General features: G+C 31.5%; 3 protein-coding genes across 5 annotated transcripts; 2 read left to right on the top strand and 1 right to left on the bottom strand.

Moving 5' to 3' along the window:
- Nucleotides 473–2,045, top strand: LOC109362570 (protein BIG GRAIN 1-like C). The gene has a single exon (XM_019608433.1). The coding sequence runs from the start codon at nt 829–831 to the stop codon at nt 1,954–1,956; it is 1,128 nt and encodes a 375-aa protein (XP_019463978.1). The 5' UTR covers nt 473–828; the 3' UTR covers nt 1,957–2,045.
- LOC109362571 (vacuolar protein sorting-associated protein 2 homolog 1-like) lies at nt 5,034–7,581 on the top strand. The gene is made up of 5 exons (XM_019608434.1): nt 5,034–5,196; nt 5,492–5,622; nt 6,466–6,570; nt 6,842–7,102; nt 7,322–7,581. Exons 1-5 carry the CDS (start codon nt 5,160–5,162, stop codon nt 7,457–7,459), a joined length of 672 nt encoding a protein of 223 aa, XP_019463979.1. The 5' UTR covers nt 5,034–5,159; the 3' UTR covers nt 7,460–7,581.
- On the bottom strand, nt 11,263–13,256 carry LOC109362573 (protein ELF4-LIKE 4-like). 3 transcript variants are annotated; one of them, XM_019608437.1, is made up of 2 exons: nt 13,086–13,256; nt 11,263–11,853 (listed from the first exon to the last, which is right to left on the bottom strand). In XM_019608437.1, exon 2 carries the CDS (start codon nt 11,820–11,822, stop codon nt 11,478–11,480), a length of 345 nt encoding a protein of 114 aa, XP_019463982.1. In that variant the 5' UTR covers nt 11,823–11,853; nt 13,086–13,256; the 3' UTR covers nt 11,263–11,477. The 3 variants fall into 3 exon arrangements, with proteins under 3 accessions (XP_019463982.1, XP_019463984.1, XP_019463983.1); XM_019608439.1 differs by lacking the exon at nt 13,086–13,256 and adding an exon at nt 12,411–12,585; XM_019608438.1 differs by lacking the exon at nt 13,086–13,256 and adding an exon at nt 12,415–12,585.

Below are 14,391 nucleotides of genomic sequence, written 5' to 3'. Positions count from 1 at the left end.
GCTAATACCAAAAACTTATGAAATCTATTATTTCAGCTCATAAATGGGCCTTCGGCAACAACACTACCATTCCTTAGGGACATAGAGTGCAAACAGTCCATGTTCTATTATCCAGCCATCAAGTTAAATTCAAAAGGAAAACTATGGATGTTGTGCTGATATTCTCCCAGTATGTAACCAACTCCTTGTTCACTCACTCCAAAAGTGAAGTTCTGTCATAAGTTTATTAACTCAATACTTATAAGTAAGTAATGTGCAACAGCATAAGCTGTAACCAAATTTGCTTAGATTGAATATGCTTTAAAACACAAATTCAGATCTTCTATCCCATTTGTTATGCCTAATCTAGTACTACCATTGAGATTTTAAGAAATATATATCAAATAACAACTAAGTTAATTCTTTAAGCCAAAAATATTATACATTTGTTATGCCTTCTCCTGCTTGAATCACCTAAACATGCTTGTGTACAAACACATAAAAACACAATCCCAACCAACTCTGTCACTGGTCATTAAAATTCTCCACTCAATTCTCTTTTTCTTCTCCTTTCTGTCTCTCTCTTTCTAACCTCAAATCACACGCATCTTTCTCTGTTATTCACATGACTTAGTTGCATTATTTTAGACAAACCTTGAAGCTTTTGACATTCTCCGCGTGGACATTGCAGCTTTTCACTTTACCACCACTCTTCAAACACTTAGTTAAACTTGACTCACTGTTCTCTCTCTTTTCATCACACAAACACACTCATTCTACTCTCTGCTTATTCCTCCTATAAATAAATTCGTGGTTTTCCTTGCAGTAGCATAAACTGTATGCACCAAAATGCTTAGAAGGCAAAGAAGAGAAGGGTCGTTCCCACAAAGGAGAAAAACCCCATCTTTCTCCTCCACTCTTCTAGACTCCATTTACCGTTCTATCGATGAATCAAAAACAGATCTTGATAAGGATCAACAACTTGGTCTCTACAATGAAACAACATGCAATAACACTACCAAACGCATCAACTTCAGCTACAAGTACAACCATGATGGTGTTCATAATTGTGGAAAAGGTGGCAAAGAGAGAATGAATCTTCGACGTGCAGTGATGTTAGAAGATTGGATGGAGAAGCAAAACTCTCACAATTCACACATACTGAATTCAAGTTCAAGCTCCTCAGAATCCAGCTCTGGGGGGATCTTTTCATTTTCTTCTTCAGAAACAGATTCAAGCCACAAAAAACAAAGATCAAAAACCAAATCCGAGAAGCCCCAGAAGAAGCAACAGAAGGCACATGGAGAGGGTGGTTTTGCAAGGACAAAGTTGAGAGCAATGAAAATTTATGGTGAGTTGAATCAGAAAGTGAAGCAACCAATTTCACCAGGGAGCAGAATAGCTAGTTTTCTTAGCTCTATATTCAACTCTGATAATGTTAAGAAAGCCAAAATGTGTTACGTTGGTTCTATAGAAAATGTTAGTTTTGAGCATAAATCTAAGTCCCCGTGTTTCTCTTCTACACCTTCTTCCTTTTCAACAAGGTCATGCATGATCAAAACACCCTCTTCAGCAAAAGGGAACAACTCCAACAATAACAACACCAAAAGATCCGTGAGATTCTACCCAGTCAGTGTGATTCTTGGTGAGGATTCTGAGAGTGATCCAAGTTTAATGACATTGTCTAATGTTCGAAAAGTTACAAGAATTTCTTCAACAAAGGAGCTGAAGAACACTATTACAACAAAAGAGAAGGGTTACCAAAACTCTTCAACTAAGGGTAAGTTTGATTTTAGAGGCTTTTATGATAATGGTGATGAAGAAGAAGAGGATGATGATGCTTTGAGTTATTCAAGTTCAGATTTGTTTGAACTGGATCATATTATTGGAGGTGGAAGATACCAAGAAGAGCTTCCAGTATATGAAACTACTAATTTAGAAACAAATAAGGCTATTGCTATTGGTCTGCATTTGTAGATTGTAGTAGTCACTAGTCTTGTAGGACCCTTCAACAAAAAACATGCATTGTAATTATTATTTCCTTAGTTTGTGGAACTAAATTCAGAAATAATGTGTTGTTGTTCCCAGAGATTTATTGCAAGCTACCATTAATTTTTCTAGGCCTTGTGCATGCTTCAATGTTTTAGAAATTTTATGTCGAATTGGATACTTGTGTTACATAGAAAGCTAGTAGCACTGAGGTAGAAATCTCATGTTAATTCGAAAGTTTATTAGGTAGTCATGGTTATATTATCTGTTATATACATAAATTATTATTCAACTTGCATAAAAATATTTAAACAAATTAATGCACTGCTATGTTAGTACTTACAATTTTATATATAAAGTAATTTACTTGTGATAGAACTTGTGTGTGACCAAAATTTAGTCACTATACAATTTGTCAAATCAAAACAAAACAAAACAAACTGAAAAGGAGAACTAGAAAATTAGACACATTCTTTTTCCTGCGAGATGAGAAATGAAAAGTTTAAAAAGCTTATGCTTTTCTTACTGGTTTAGCACATGGCCTCTGTTACACATAGTAAAAATTTGCCCCCACTTTAATGTCACAAAAGATTTAAATAAATGATTACAACTCTACTTTTTTACTCAGTTGAAATCCTCAATTACAGTGTGGACTTGAACTGATATTCTTGGCTGTAAAGCCAAAATTAAAGCGATTTGATCAGATCAAACAAGCAAAGCAGAAAATGGAAATAATATTAGATGCATTGTAGACAAAGTAGATACAGTGTGATAGAACCTATTTACCACATACATGATCAGGCACTAGTGGCCACCATGATTGACCTAAACAACACCCCCAACTATCCTTTCTAAGTAAAAATTAAAAAATGAAAGATTGTTATTTAGTGACTATGAATTTACATGTTCAAATCATCGTAGAAACAATCACTTACGAGATAAGACCGAATACAATTATCCTATCCAGATCCTACTAAGTAGGAACGTCATGAATCGGATCATCCCTTTATTGCTGGGAATTGCAGTGTCTAACTGATATGAATAAAATTGCTTTACCATATGGTTGTGACAATGGTTAAAATTTAAAACCTTGATAGGGTCATCTGAAATTGAAATCTTCTACATGCCATAGCTGCCAAATTCCTAATAATAAATGTCGCATTCGGAAAGCTTCATTAACAAAGTTTGGATACTTGCTTAAACATATCATTTGTTTAAAACATGACTAGTGGAGTTAATAAACAAGTTAAATCACTGGAATGTTTTGATTTTGCTTCTATTTCGATGCATCAATTAGCACTCTAGAAGAAATGAAATTCAAGATCAAATACTCTTTTTATAAACAGTCATGTGAAATTTAACATGAGAGTCCTCTACTCTCAAATCACGTATCTATTTTTTTGTTTTCTTTAGGATATCAATCAACAAAATTTAATGATATACTTTTAAACATGAAGGTAAAATTTCAAATTAAAATGGAAATGTTCAACAGCAAGTTTACACTAATTACTTTTAAAGGTACCAAAACGTTTTTGGGGTAAGACATTATATCTCATTTGGTTGTTTCACAAAAAATATTTTCTAAGAAATATGCGTCCTCTTTGCAACATTTTCATTGTTATTTGGTGTACAATTATTAAGATGAACAAATTATATGATTTGACATGTGGAAATTATTGGAAGAGTATCAGATCAACTATGCAATGTGAAATGAATTATTAGAGCAGATAATATTGCATTTATCATAAAAGAGAGAAATATGATTAATAATCAAATTCTATATAAAAATTTATAAACTTTAAAATCAACAAATCAGTCCCATATTAAGTAAATTTAAAATACATAAACTCACCCCTCTTTTTTCATACTTTTTGTTGCATATTAAATTGATATTATTGACAATCTATTTTTTGTTTTATTTTTTATTAAGTAAAAAAAGTAAAAATCAAATTATGTTTAATACTTTAATTGGTAAAAAAGTGCAAATAGCAATTAACAATTGCATCTAATGTGACAGGGACAGTTAGTCACACGTGGGTAACTGAGGGTCCCACTTTGCAACTTTTCTAGTACCATGTCTACCATCACAGTTCACAGACACTGTGCAGAGTGTTTTTGTAAAGAAAAGCCATCAGTCACGTGGACGTGTGATTCTAACTTCTACTTTTATGTCCCCCACCTGATACTCTATAAAGTTAACAACTTAGCCATGTGAAATGAAAAATAAAAATTTTATTTTTATTAGAATTTTGTATATTATTTTATAATTTATTATAATTTTAATAAAATTAAATAAAGTATATTTTTTCTACATAATAATAAATATTATTTTTATTTTTATTTGGATTTCATAATATCTACTTTTCTTTTTATAATATTTACTTCCTTTTTAACTTTATCTTGACTAAGAATAACCAAAAATTATTTTTATTTAAGAACAAAAAATAGGAAATAAGAATGACATAATAGAAAATAAAGTAATAATAGGAACAATTAGTCGATAGATGCACTTATTTCCTCTTATGCTGTTTATAATAATAAGCCACATTCTTGAATTTCTTTTGCTTTTCACATATATTTAGTAATTATTCTTTTTATTTATCCTTTATTCAGTAATAAAAAAATGTTGTAAAACTTTGGCAAAGATATTAGCACTGAGCATCAGATCATTAAAAGGGAGTGATTTACTACATTGTATTATATTATCTATTAGTAATATTCAATTATCTAATTTTTAAATATAAGTAATACAAATAAATGATAAATTATAATGAATATTTATATGTATAAATCTTTATATTGACATAAATATTCTTATTTTTTTTATTTAATCATGGTAAGAATTTATTGCTATCTAATCGAATGAAACACTATAATATGAATGAAATATAAATCCCCTTCAAAAAATTAATATACAAAAACAGAGAGATACAGTACAGTTGGGCCAAAGGCTAGCCCATTACATGGATCGTGAGAGCCCATGTCATGCAGGTAGGCCCAGGCCCATCGATAGAAGTTTGGATTGGAATCAAAGCTAATGATCATCAACCTTTCTTCGTTGATGCTTGGAAACAAAGCTGGATAATTCCATCAAATCCCAAGAAGAAGCTTTTGATCTTAATTTGATCGCAGAAAACTAACGTTTTTAATTCAAATTCCACTATCTCCGTTTATTTGTTGATTCCTTCACCATGAGTTTTATCTTCGGAAAGAGGAAAACACCCGCAGGTTTCTTCAACTCTCTCATGTCTTTGATTCTCCAAACTATGAAAAGAAGTGTATTTATGCGTTTTCCATTGGATTTTTTTGTACCTGGGTGGTCTTCAATTTCCTAATTAGGGTTTCTCAATTTCGATTATGTGATTGAACTTCGTTTATTTGATATATTTTCTTCTGCTTCATCACCATTAGTATCACAATCTCCGCCACAAAAATTAACTTCCTCTGATGATTATTCACTTGGATGTTTACGAACTTGTGTATTGATTTCCTAGTATGTGATTGTGAAGTTGTTTACTTTCAGAGCTTCTGAGGGAAAATAAGAGAATGTTGGACAAATCTATTAGAGAAATTGAACGAGAAAGACAAGGTTTACAATCACAAGAGAAGAAAGTGATTCTGGAGATAAAGAAAAGTGCCAAACAAGGCCAGATGGTATGGTGCACACAATGTTTTGATAATATTTTAATTGCCTCTCTTATTTTCAGTTTTGGTTATAGCATTTGCTATGCTCAGTTAATGCCACCATTCATTTCATAATATTATCAATTTCAAGTAGTTTGCTATGTATGTTAGCCACTAACTTTTGTGGTTTGGAGATTGTTCTCATTGTGCTATAAAAATGAAGATATATTATTCATGTTGAAGTTTCCTAGTACTATTGATGGCTCAAAACTATCCTCCCCTCATTTTTGGAAAATCGCATAGGTGGATTACTATTGATGTGCTGCTAACTTTGTTAGTCCTCTGATTTATCCAGAAAGAAAGCCGTATATCAAAAGTGTTCAAGTTTACATTGCTGTGGAATTGATATCCATTTGCGATTAAACTTGTGGTGTCTATATGTGTTTTATTTGACACTTCAATTCTACTCTCATAGTTTGTAAAGTGCTGTTTAACTGTCATTTATTTAAACAACTTATAAAACTGTCAATTTATTACAGCAATACCTAACTTGTCTCTTCTTTTGTAAATGTTGAAAAGTTATATCTTACTAAATTGTGAAATTTTAGCTACATGTGGTTCATGGAAAATGATTGAAACTAGCTTGCAATCTTTTTTCTTTGTTTGATTGGAGCAGATGTTATATTCTAGCAATGTAGTTTGGTATTCATGATTTTCTACCAATGAACTTAGAATTCTACGAAAAATAAAGTTTGACAATAATTTCATATGTTCACCATCAGTGGTTATGTATAAGTATTGATTTAGCTGTTAAAGTGGGTTGTATATGTTTTCCTCACACAAAGATTTTATTATTTCATATATTGTTTCCAGGGAGCAGTTAGAGTTATGGCCAAAGATCTTGTTAGAACAAGGCATCAAATTGAAAAGTTTTATAAGCTTAAATCACAGCTCCAGGGTGTATCTCTCAGAATTCAAGTATGTTATTGGTGGAATTGTATCTATTGGTTTGTCACATATGATCTTTACAGGAATCAGGATAATTGTTTACTTAACATTGGAAAACGATTAGCTGGTTATTGTTAAATACCAGAAAAAAATATGATTAAAACTCATCCCTTGTCACTTAACCTTGGAAAAATGATTAGCTGGTTATTGTTAAATACGAGCAAAAATATGATTAAAACTCATACATTGTCCTTATGTGAGTGCTAAAAGCTGATTTTTTTTTTGTATTTCAATGGTCTAGACTTTGAAATCAACACAATCAATGGGAGAGGCAATGAAAGGTGTAACTAAGGCAATGGGACAGATGAATAGGCAAATGAACTTACCGTCTTTACAGAAAATCATGCAAGAATTTGAGAGACAGAATGAGAAGATGGAATTGACAAGTGAAGTGATGGGAGATGCAATAGATGATGCTTTTGAAGGGGATGAGGAAGAAGAAGAAACAGAAGTACTAGTTAACCAGGTTCTTGATGAAATTGGAATTGACATAAACCAAGAGGTACGCTAATCCCTTGTTTCCTCTCTTCTTTTTCACCTGAATGTGTACTTAGTGACTGTGGAGCCATTTGGTAGAGCTTAAATAGAGTTTATGAGAGTTGTTTATAAAAAATTAGGACCTTCCCATAAGTTTTTTTCCTGCTTATTTCAACAAGTTTTATTTAGTAAGTGTTTAATTAAGTTGTTCACAATGCCTAACAAGATCTGATTTGATGTGCAGCTTGTGAATGCCCCATCAGGAACTGTTGCTGCCCCATCTGCGAAAACTAAGGTGCCTCAAACTGAAACTATGGGGAACGATGATGCTGGAATAGATAGTGATTTACAGGCACGGTTAGACAATTTAAGAAAAATGTAATCTTCATTCTGATGTAGGGACTCCAGTTTTTTTACAGGGAAAACTGGATCTCCATGTTCCATGTGGTATAATTTTAAGTTGTGCAAAGTCATGATTATGAACAAAATGGATTTTTTGATAAATGTTGAATGATGTACAATCTGTGGCTGTATAAGTTTTAGATGTTCAATTAGAAAAATTATATTGTTATTTATTAGTCAGCATTAAACTAAAAACTATTTGAAACATACCTTATTAATTGTTTTAGGGTTAGTTTGGGAGTTGTATTTTTTAGGGGAGAAAGGGAAGTCTTGGGAGCTATGAAATATACTTGTGAGATGACTCTCAAGCCTTCTATTTCCCTTCTTTTCCCTCCAAAATTCAACTCTCAAAATCTTTACAAAATTACCTTTAACCTTATTCCTCTTGTCTTAGTTTCATTTCCGTTCAAACTTTCATTTTCATTGTTCTAAGCCTCCAGGATGACCATTTGCGTATACTTAAATGATCATAACAATAAAAAACCTGTCAATACAATATTACATTATCAAACAACAAATGTTGAGGATGACCAAACGCAACCGTTTATAATGGATACAACAATGCTTGCACCTTTGTAAATACTTTAGGCTGGATCAAGTTGGTTGCTGCTTCATGTCTATGTTCATTGTGGACAAAGTTGTTTAAGACTCATACCAACTTCAAGGAAAGGCCACCCTTAATAAGTTAATCCTACAAAGTTCTAAAAGCAAACAAAATCATGGTAATGGCCATAATTATATGGTGTTATATGGTGATTGCAATGGTCACATTTTTTCATCATTATTACCCACATTCACTATGAACATAAGTGTCAAACCTTGCGGGAGGTTGGCATAATTTTTCCTCGATGCAATAGTCGATGTTCAAATCAATGAAGAACATCATTCAAATAAATGAAGATCTCACAAACCCAGATATATAGTCCAATTACTAAAATTAACAAGTGATGCAACGAATCCAGAGAAGATCATAATACATGATAAATAAATTTCTTATATAAAAATATTAAATTAATTATTGTCTGGGTTGAGAGAATTTAAGCATTCAAATGCAATGAGGCAAACATTGGGATAGTCATATACATTTCTGAAGGGAAAGTTAAACGAAAGATGGGTTTCTTCATCTGTTGGCAAAGGTCAGGTGAAACTTCAAAGACACATTATCTCTGTACCAAACCATCCAACATTGAACTACTCAAATGTAACTTTTCAACGTTTACTTGTCACCTCACTTACGTAGATATGTTTCAAACGGTGTTTCACTCAATGTCTTAAACTAATCAGAATATTCCATTTTATTACATTTTTTGCTTTTAAATTTTTTATTTTATCCATGTATTAACATATGATTGACTTGGAACAAGAAATGGAACACCATCTAGGACAAGTGATATTTATAAGTCACCTCACTGATTTTGATTGATACTCGTAAACCATGCAATTTTCATAACTATGTGTCCTCAACTTAATGGGGTCTAGTTTATGAGAAAGATAGGAGAAAATAAAAGAATAAAAAAATAAGATGATCCCACATAAAACTATCATCAAATTATTATTACAAAGTGTAATTCAGCCGTAGTTAAACATTTTTGGCACGGGGCCTGGACTATTTTAGTTGGAATACTGTTATTGGGTCCAATGAATGATGTATATATCTACAAAAGCCATCATCATTAGCATGAAAAATAGCTTTCGTGGGGCATACTAGAGTTGAGCTTGTGTCCAACCTATTTGCTGGAAATGCAAGGAACAAGGAAAGAAAAGGCAAAAATAGATTCCCATCGCACATGTTATGTACTACACTATTTCTAATTTGTCTTGGCTTGGCTGGGGACCAAATCCATTTTATTTATTTATTTCATATTCTAACTCTTCATTATTACTTCAAACATAGCATGTTTAAGTATTTGAGACTGCTATCTACAAGTACTAGGAATTTGTTCTGTTTTGAATTAGGTTTGTTGTTACTTTGCCGTTATCTCCTCTCATTGGTGGGTGTGGCTAATAAGGCTTAGCAAATTTGAGTCAAAGCAATATATTATTTTCATTTAGTCATTCTACCCCATTTGGTCATAAAATCAATTATTTCTATTGCTAATAAGAGTTCACTATAATGGACAAGAATATACTGTTCTAAAGTATATTTTAAATTATATCTCATACAAATACAAATATGTCATATCAATTAAAAATTAATATTTATTATTATTATTTTCTGTTTTTGCTTCATTACTGGTCTTTGCTAAGAGGGACAATACCTTTATTGATGAATAGAGTGTAAAAAAGCTGTTAGTTAGTCCATGAACTGATGATACCTTGAGATCATAATTTCACATCTTTCATGACCCTTTGTAATAAAGTAACTCTTGTAATCATATTTTTTACACTATCAGTAAATCATTCATCATTGATTTGTTAAATATCATTGACTCTAAAACAGAAGTAATACAAATTAACGGTAATAATGTAAAAGTTAGTCCATAAATTTTAAACTCTTTCTACAAAGACTTTTATAACAATTAAACTTTCAAAGTCACATTATATTTTTGTATTGGCTTTAGAGTGACCAAAGCATCTTGTATATGAAAGCTCTGTAATTGTTTTTATATATAGATGCATGATATGTATATATAAAATTGGAGTATTCAATTTCTAAGTAATAGTCCAAAAAATGCCGAGGTCGTGGACAAATTATGGTCTTAGAATTATCACCCAAGAATAAATTAAGATGGTCCAAACAATCATAGGTAGATAGATCTGAATGAGTTAATTATTAAAGGAGAATATTGGCAAAGGGATCAAGAAAAGGTCCACACCTTGAGAGTGTAAAATAATATAAACCAGAAACAACTCATAGAAGCCATTGTCAGCAATCACTCATGTGGGCCTCTCTCATAAGATCATGAAATTAGGCTGCTATAAACTGGGTCCACCAACAAAGACATCTGTGCAATCGTGTAGAGAGAGAAATTCATGCCACAGAGTTATGAACTAGGTTGTCACATAGGACATCAATGTGCACAAAGAGGATAAAAGAGAAAGAACCTTAGGAAAAGATAAGCATGGAGAAAGAACCTTGGGATTGTAGTGCTTTTTTTTAAGCTGATATTGAATACTTTTATCTTATTTCTCAGCCAATATTATAACTAGTCAAATGAGCACCATCTCTTATATGAGATTCTGTTATTGAGGTAGTCTGAGATAGGGAACTAAAGATTTTTTATATCTAAATTCTAAAGCTGCTTTCTTGCTACTGTTTCAGAGCATCTTCTAAAATAAGTATGCAGTTTTCAGTTCTTGGTTGTCACAACAAAAGGGAGACACATGAATAGAAACATCAGGTATAATTTTATTTGTAAGAAGCGTTTGGGTACATGGGAACAGGCTTAAAACAGTGGCTGCAAGTTGCAACCCCTTCTCACAAATTCAGTTATTGGGTAGAGTAAGAACTAGAGTGACATTTTGGGTATTAGTTGTAAAGAGAATAAAGGTATCATGAAGAGTTCCAATCAAGTTACATTTCAGGTTCTGGGTGCTATTATAAGTCCCTAGGCCCCTTTTGATAAGGAGAAACTCAGACAAGTTTGTCCAAGCTAAAAGCTCTTAACTTTTGCAATATGCCTCATGATGGAAAGAACATATAAATGAGAAAAGGTCCATTACTTTATATTCCAACACATGCTCATGGGAGGAAATCATATTGAATGGGAAAGAAAATGTATTCTCATTAAGCCTTGAATTTTGAAAAAACTTCAGCAAGATTAAATTAGTTACAAAAACATGGAGAAGAATTTTGGGAAATCATTATGTTATTGGAAGAACTGTAAGGAGTAACCGAGTAAGTAATGAACCAGTGAGAGTTCTTAATACAAGAGATTCAGCTACAGAATATAATCTTGTTCTACCCCTTACCCTTAGCACAGTTATGATTTTGTGCTTCTCCACCAACCAAAAAAGAAAAGTAAAAACTGTAAAATAAAGAAAAGAAAACAAGCTTCCTAAACAGGCCTGAGTCGTTTGTGGCTGGCTTTCCCATCTGATTTCACAGCACCACTGGAATCCCCTTCAGAGGAAACTTCCATGGATTTGGTAAAAGAAGTTGAAAGATCAGCATAAAGGTCAACCACTCTTCTAATGTTGTTGTTGAGTTCTCTAATAAGACCAACATTCCTGCTTAGATTGTCAGGAACCTTAGACTCATGATTCTGGTTTATCTCATTGATCAGCACCCTATTCTGATCCAAGATATTTTGGACTTGAACAAAGCTCTTCTGAAATGTCTGTGCTACCTTGCTATCAATCTGTGTACTATTGCCAAGACCAGAGAATGTGTCACCCTCCATTCTTCAAAGCTAAATCAATTCAGAGCCAGCCCTGCATCATGAGCAGAAAGAAAGGGATGAGAGGAAGAAACAACAAAGGAAGTGAAACATTGAAAGAAGTGTCTAAAAATAATATACTTTATTTATTTGCTTATTTTCTAATTTGTACATAATCATGTCCTACTATCTATATCTGTTTTACTGTACATAAATCATTTGTTCCGAATGATGTCTTATTCATTATTCTAATCCAATCAGAATATTATTTTTTATTGTTAAAATTTTTCTTTTATTTATATGTCAATATATGATTAACCTGTGATAGAAAAGAAGACGTTGTTGGAGAAAGTTGATATATGCCCACCTTTACTAGCCAATACAGAGACAAAAACACAAGCAGTTTTGTAATAGTATAAGGCATTGGGCATATGATCATGACCACTATAAGCTCCTTTACCAGAGGAATCAGATTATAAGCAACAATTATTATTATTGTTAGTAAATTATTACTGTAGCAATTATTATTATTTCCTATTATTATTCTGAGATGGAAAAAGCAGATCCCATATTTCCATAAAGGGTACCTTTTTTGTTGTACTCAGGAAATACCTACCTAAAGCACAGAGTTTCAAAGAAGAATCTCAAATACTAAAAAAACAGTCAATGATGCAGTAGAGCAGATGAGGCTATGAAGGTACACTACTACTGCAGGGACAACATCATTAACCCTTTTCAAGCAAAATTACGAGGAAAAATAAAATAAAAGAATCGTCCAAAATTTCAATACCATTTTATCCAAATTCACATAGATAGATTGGAAAAAAACATTATTTTGATAATATGAAATTAGCATTACTTAAAATTCAGAAATATACAAAACCATGTATTAATAGCAGGAATTAAAATGATGAAACTGTACTTGGAAAATTTAGAAGAGCATAAATTGCGTTCAGTAGAAAACATAAATTGGTTGAAGAAAAACAAAACAACCCATTTCAGTTTCACAATTCCGACACATCAGAGAATCCATTAAATTGCATTTGCAGAGATCTCAGGATAGTATTTGATTGGAAGAGGGTGAAAAAGAAGAAGCTGATAAAACCAATGTCCCAATGAAGCGGAGATTAAGAAACAAATCAACAAACTATGGAGGAAACAAAGAGTAGAGAACAAAAATCACATTTTTATCAAAGCATGCGATTGTTCATTGTTTTTATGCAGATATCCATATAAAAATGAATTAAATAATAAATATGATATGACAATATGAAACATAAATTGTACCTGGAACATTATATTGGGAAGGGAGAAGAGACAAAGATTGAAAGAGGAAGAGGATCAGTGATTGAATTGAATCTGCGGAGCAAAGTGTATGTCCTATGAATTCAGGAGAGAGAATATGTAGATTTCACAGTACCCTGTGGCTTAATATTTTGGACTGTTCTATATTCAATATCCTTCTTCTTCTTCTTCTTTTAATATATATATATATATATATATATATATATATATATATATATATATATATATATATATATATATATTATTGAGATATTCCTTCACCACCCATTCATCAGTGATTTGTTATGATAATTGATAAGGGTGGATTGTCATTTCAAATGAAGTTTATTAATTGGTCAAATCTCTAAGGTAATAGTTAAATATGTATTTTTCATACTTTAATTTATTTTTATGAATGAATTTCATATGAATTAATTTAAGTAGTTTATTTCCTCTTGCCTTTTTCTTTTAAGTAGACCCTCCTCAGTTAGGTTCCATCCAAAAAACTAATAAAAATATTATGACATCACTGTGGTGACTTTTTATCATGTGTGTCCTTTCCATTGATTTTTTGGATGGAAACTGTGTGAAGGATTTAACATTTCTAACTAGATTTCAAGAATTATACAAGTTTCATGACTTATCAAACAAATTTTATAATTAATATGGATATAATTAAAAAGTAACAAGAATTTCAACAACAAAAAGCAATATAAATTTCTATTTCAAGGAATAAAACTTGTATCCGCATAACATTCAAGATATGGGAATTTACTTTTGTTATGTTAATGATTAATCAAACATTTAATTAGTTGTTTCTATATAGACATGTTTAATACTGTTTAAACCAAAGCAATATTATTTATAAGAAAAAGTTATTCATTGATGCCTATACTTTTTTTACTATATTCGGATGTATCTTACAAAAATTGAGTGATGAGAAAAGATGAAAATGTTATTTATGTAAGATAACTTATAATGAGGGGCGTTTATTTTTTTATCTCATATATAACATGACGATATTATTAATCTCATCAACACTAAAACATGGAAGACAACCATAATTACAATGTACTTTTTAAAGTTAGGATTGTATTCACAATTACTCTAAGCATAGTATTTTAAAAACGTAAAAAAACAATTAGTTTTGAAAAATTAAACCAACGTTTCTCGATATATAAATTATAAAATTATTACTACATCCATTCCTCAACTTTTGTTGTTTTATGTTTTGTTTTTTATTCAAAACTTCTTTTGTTTTATATTTTTAATGGCTGGTTAAAGTTATTCACACATCTCATTATTCGTT

The sequence above is a fragment of the Lupinus angustifolius genome, chromosome LG12 (assembly GCF_001865875.1).
Source record: "Lupinus angustifolius cultivar Tanjil chromosome LG12, LupAngTanjil_v1.0, whole genome shotgun sequence".
Taxonomy (NCBI): Eukaryota; Viridiplantae; Streptophyta; class Magnoliopsida; order Fabales; family Fabaceae; genus Lupinus; species Lupinus angustifolius.
Note: the sequence above shows the minus strand (reverse complement) of the source record. Positions and strands in the feature narration are given on the sequence as shown.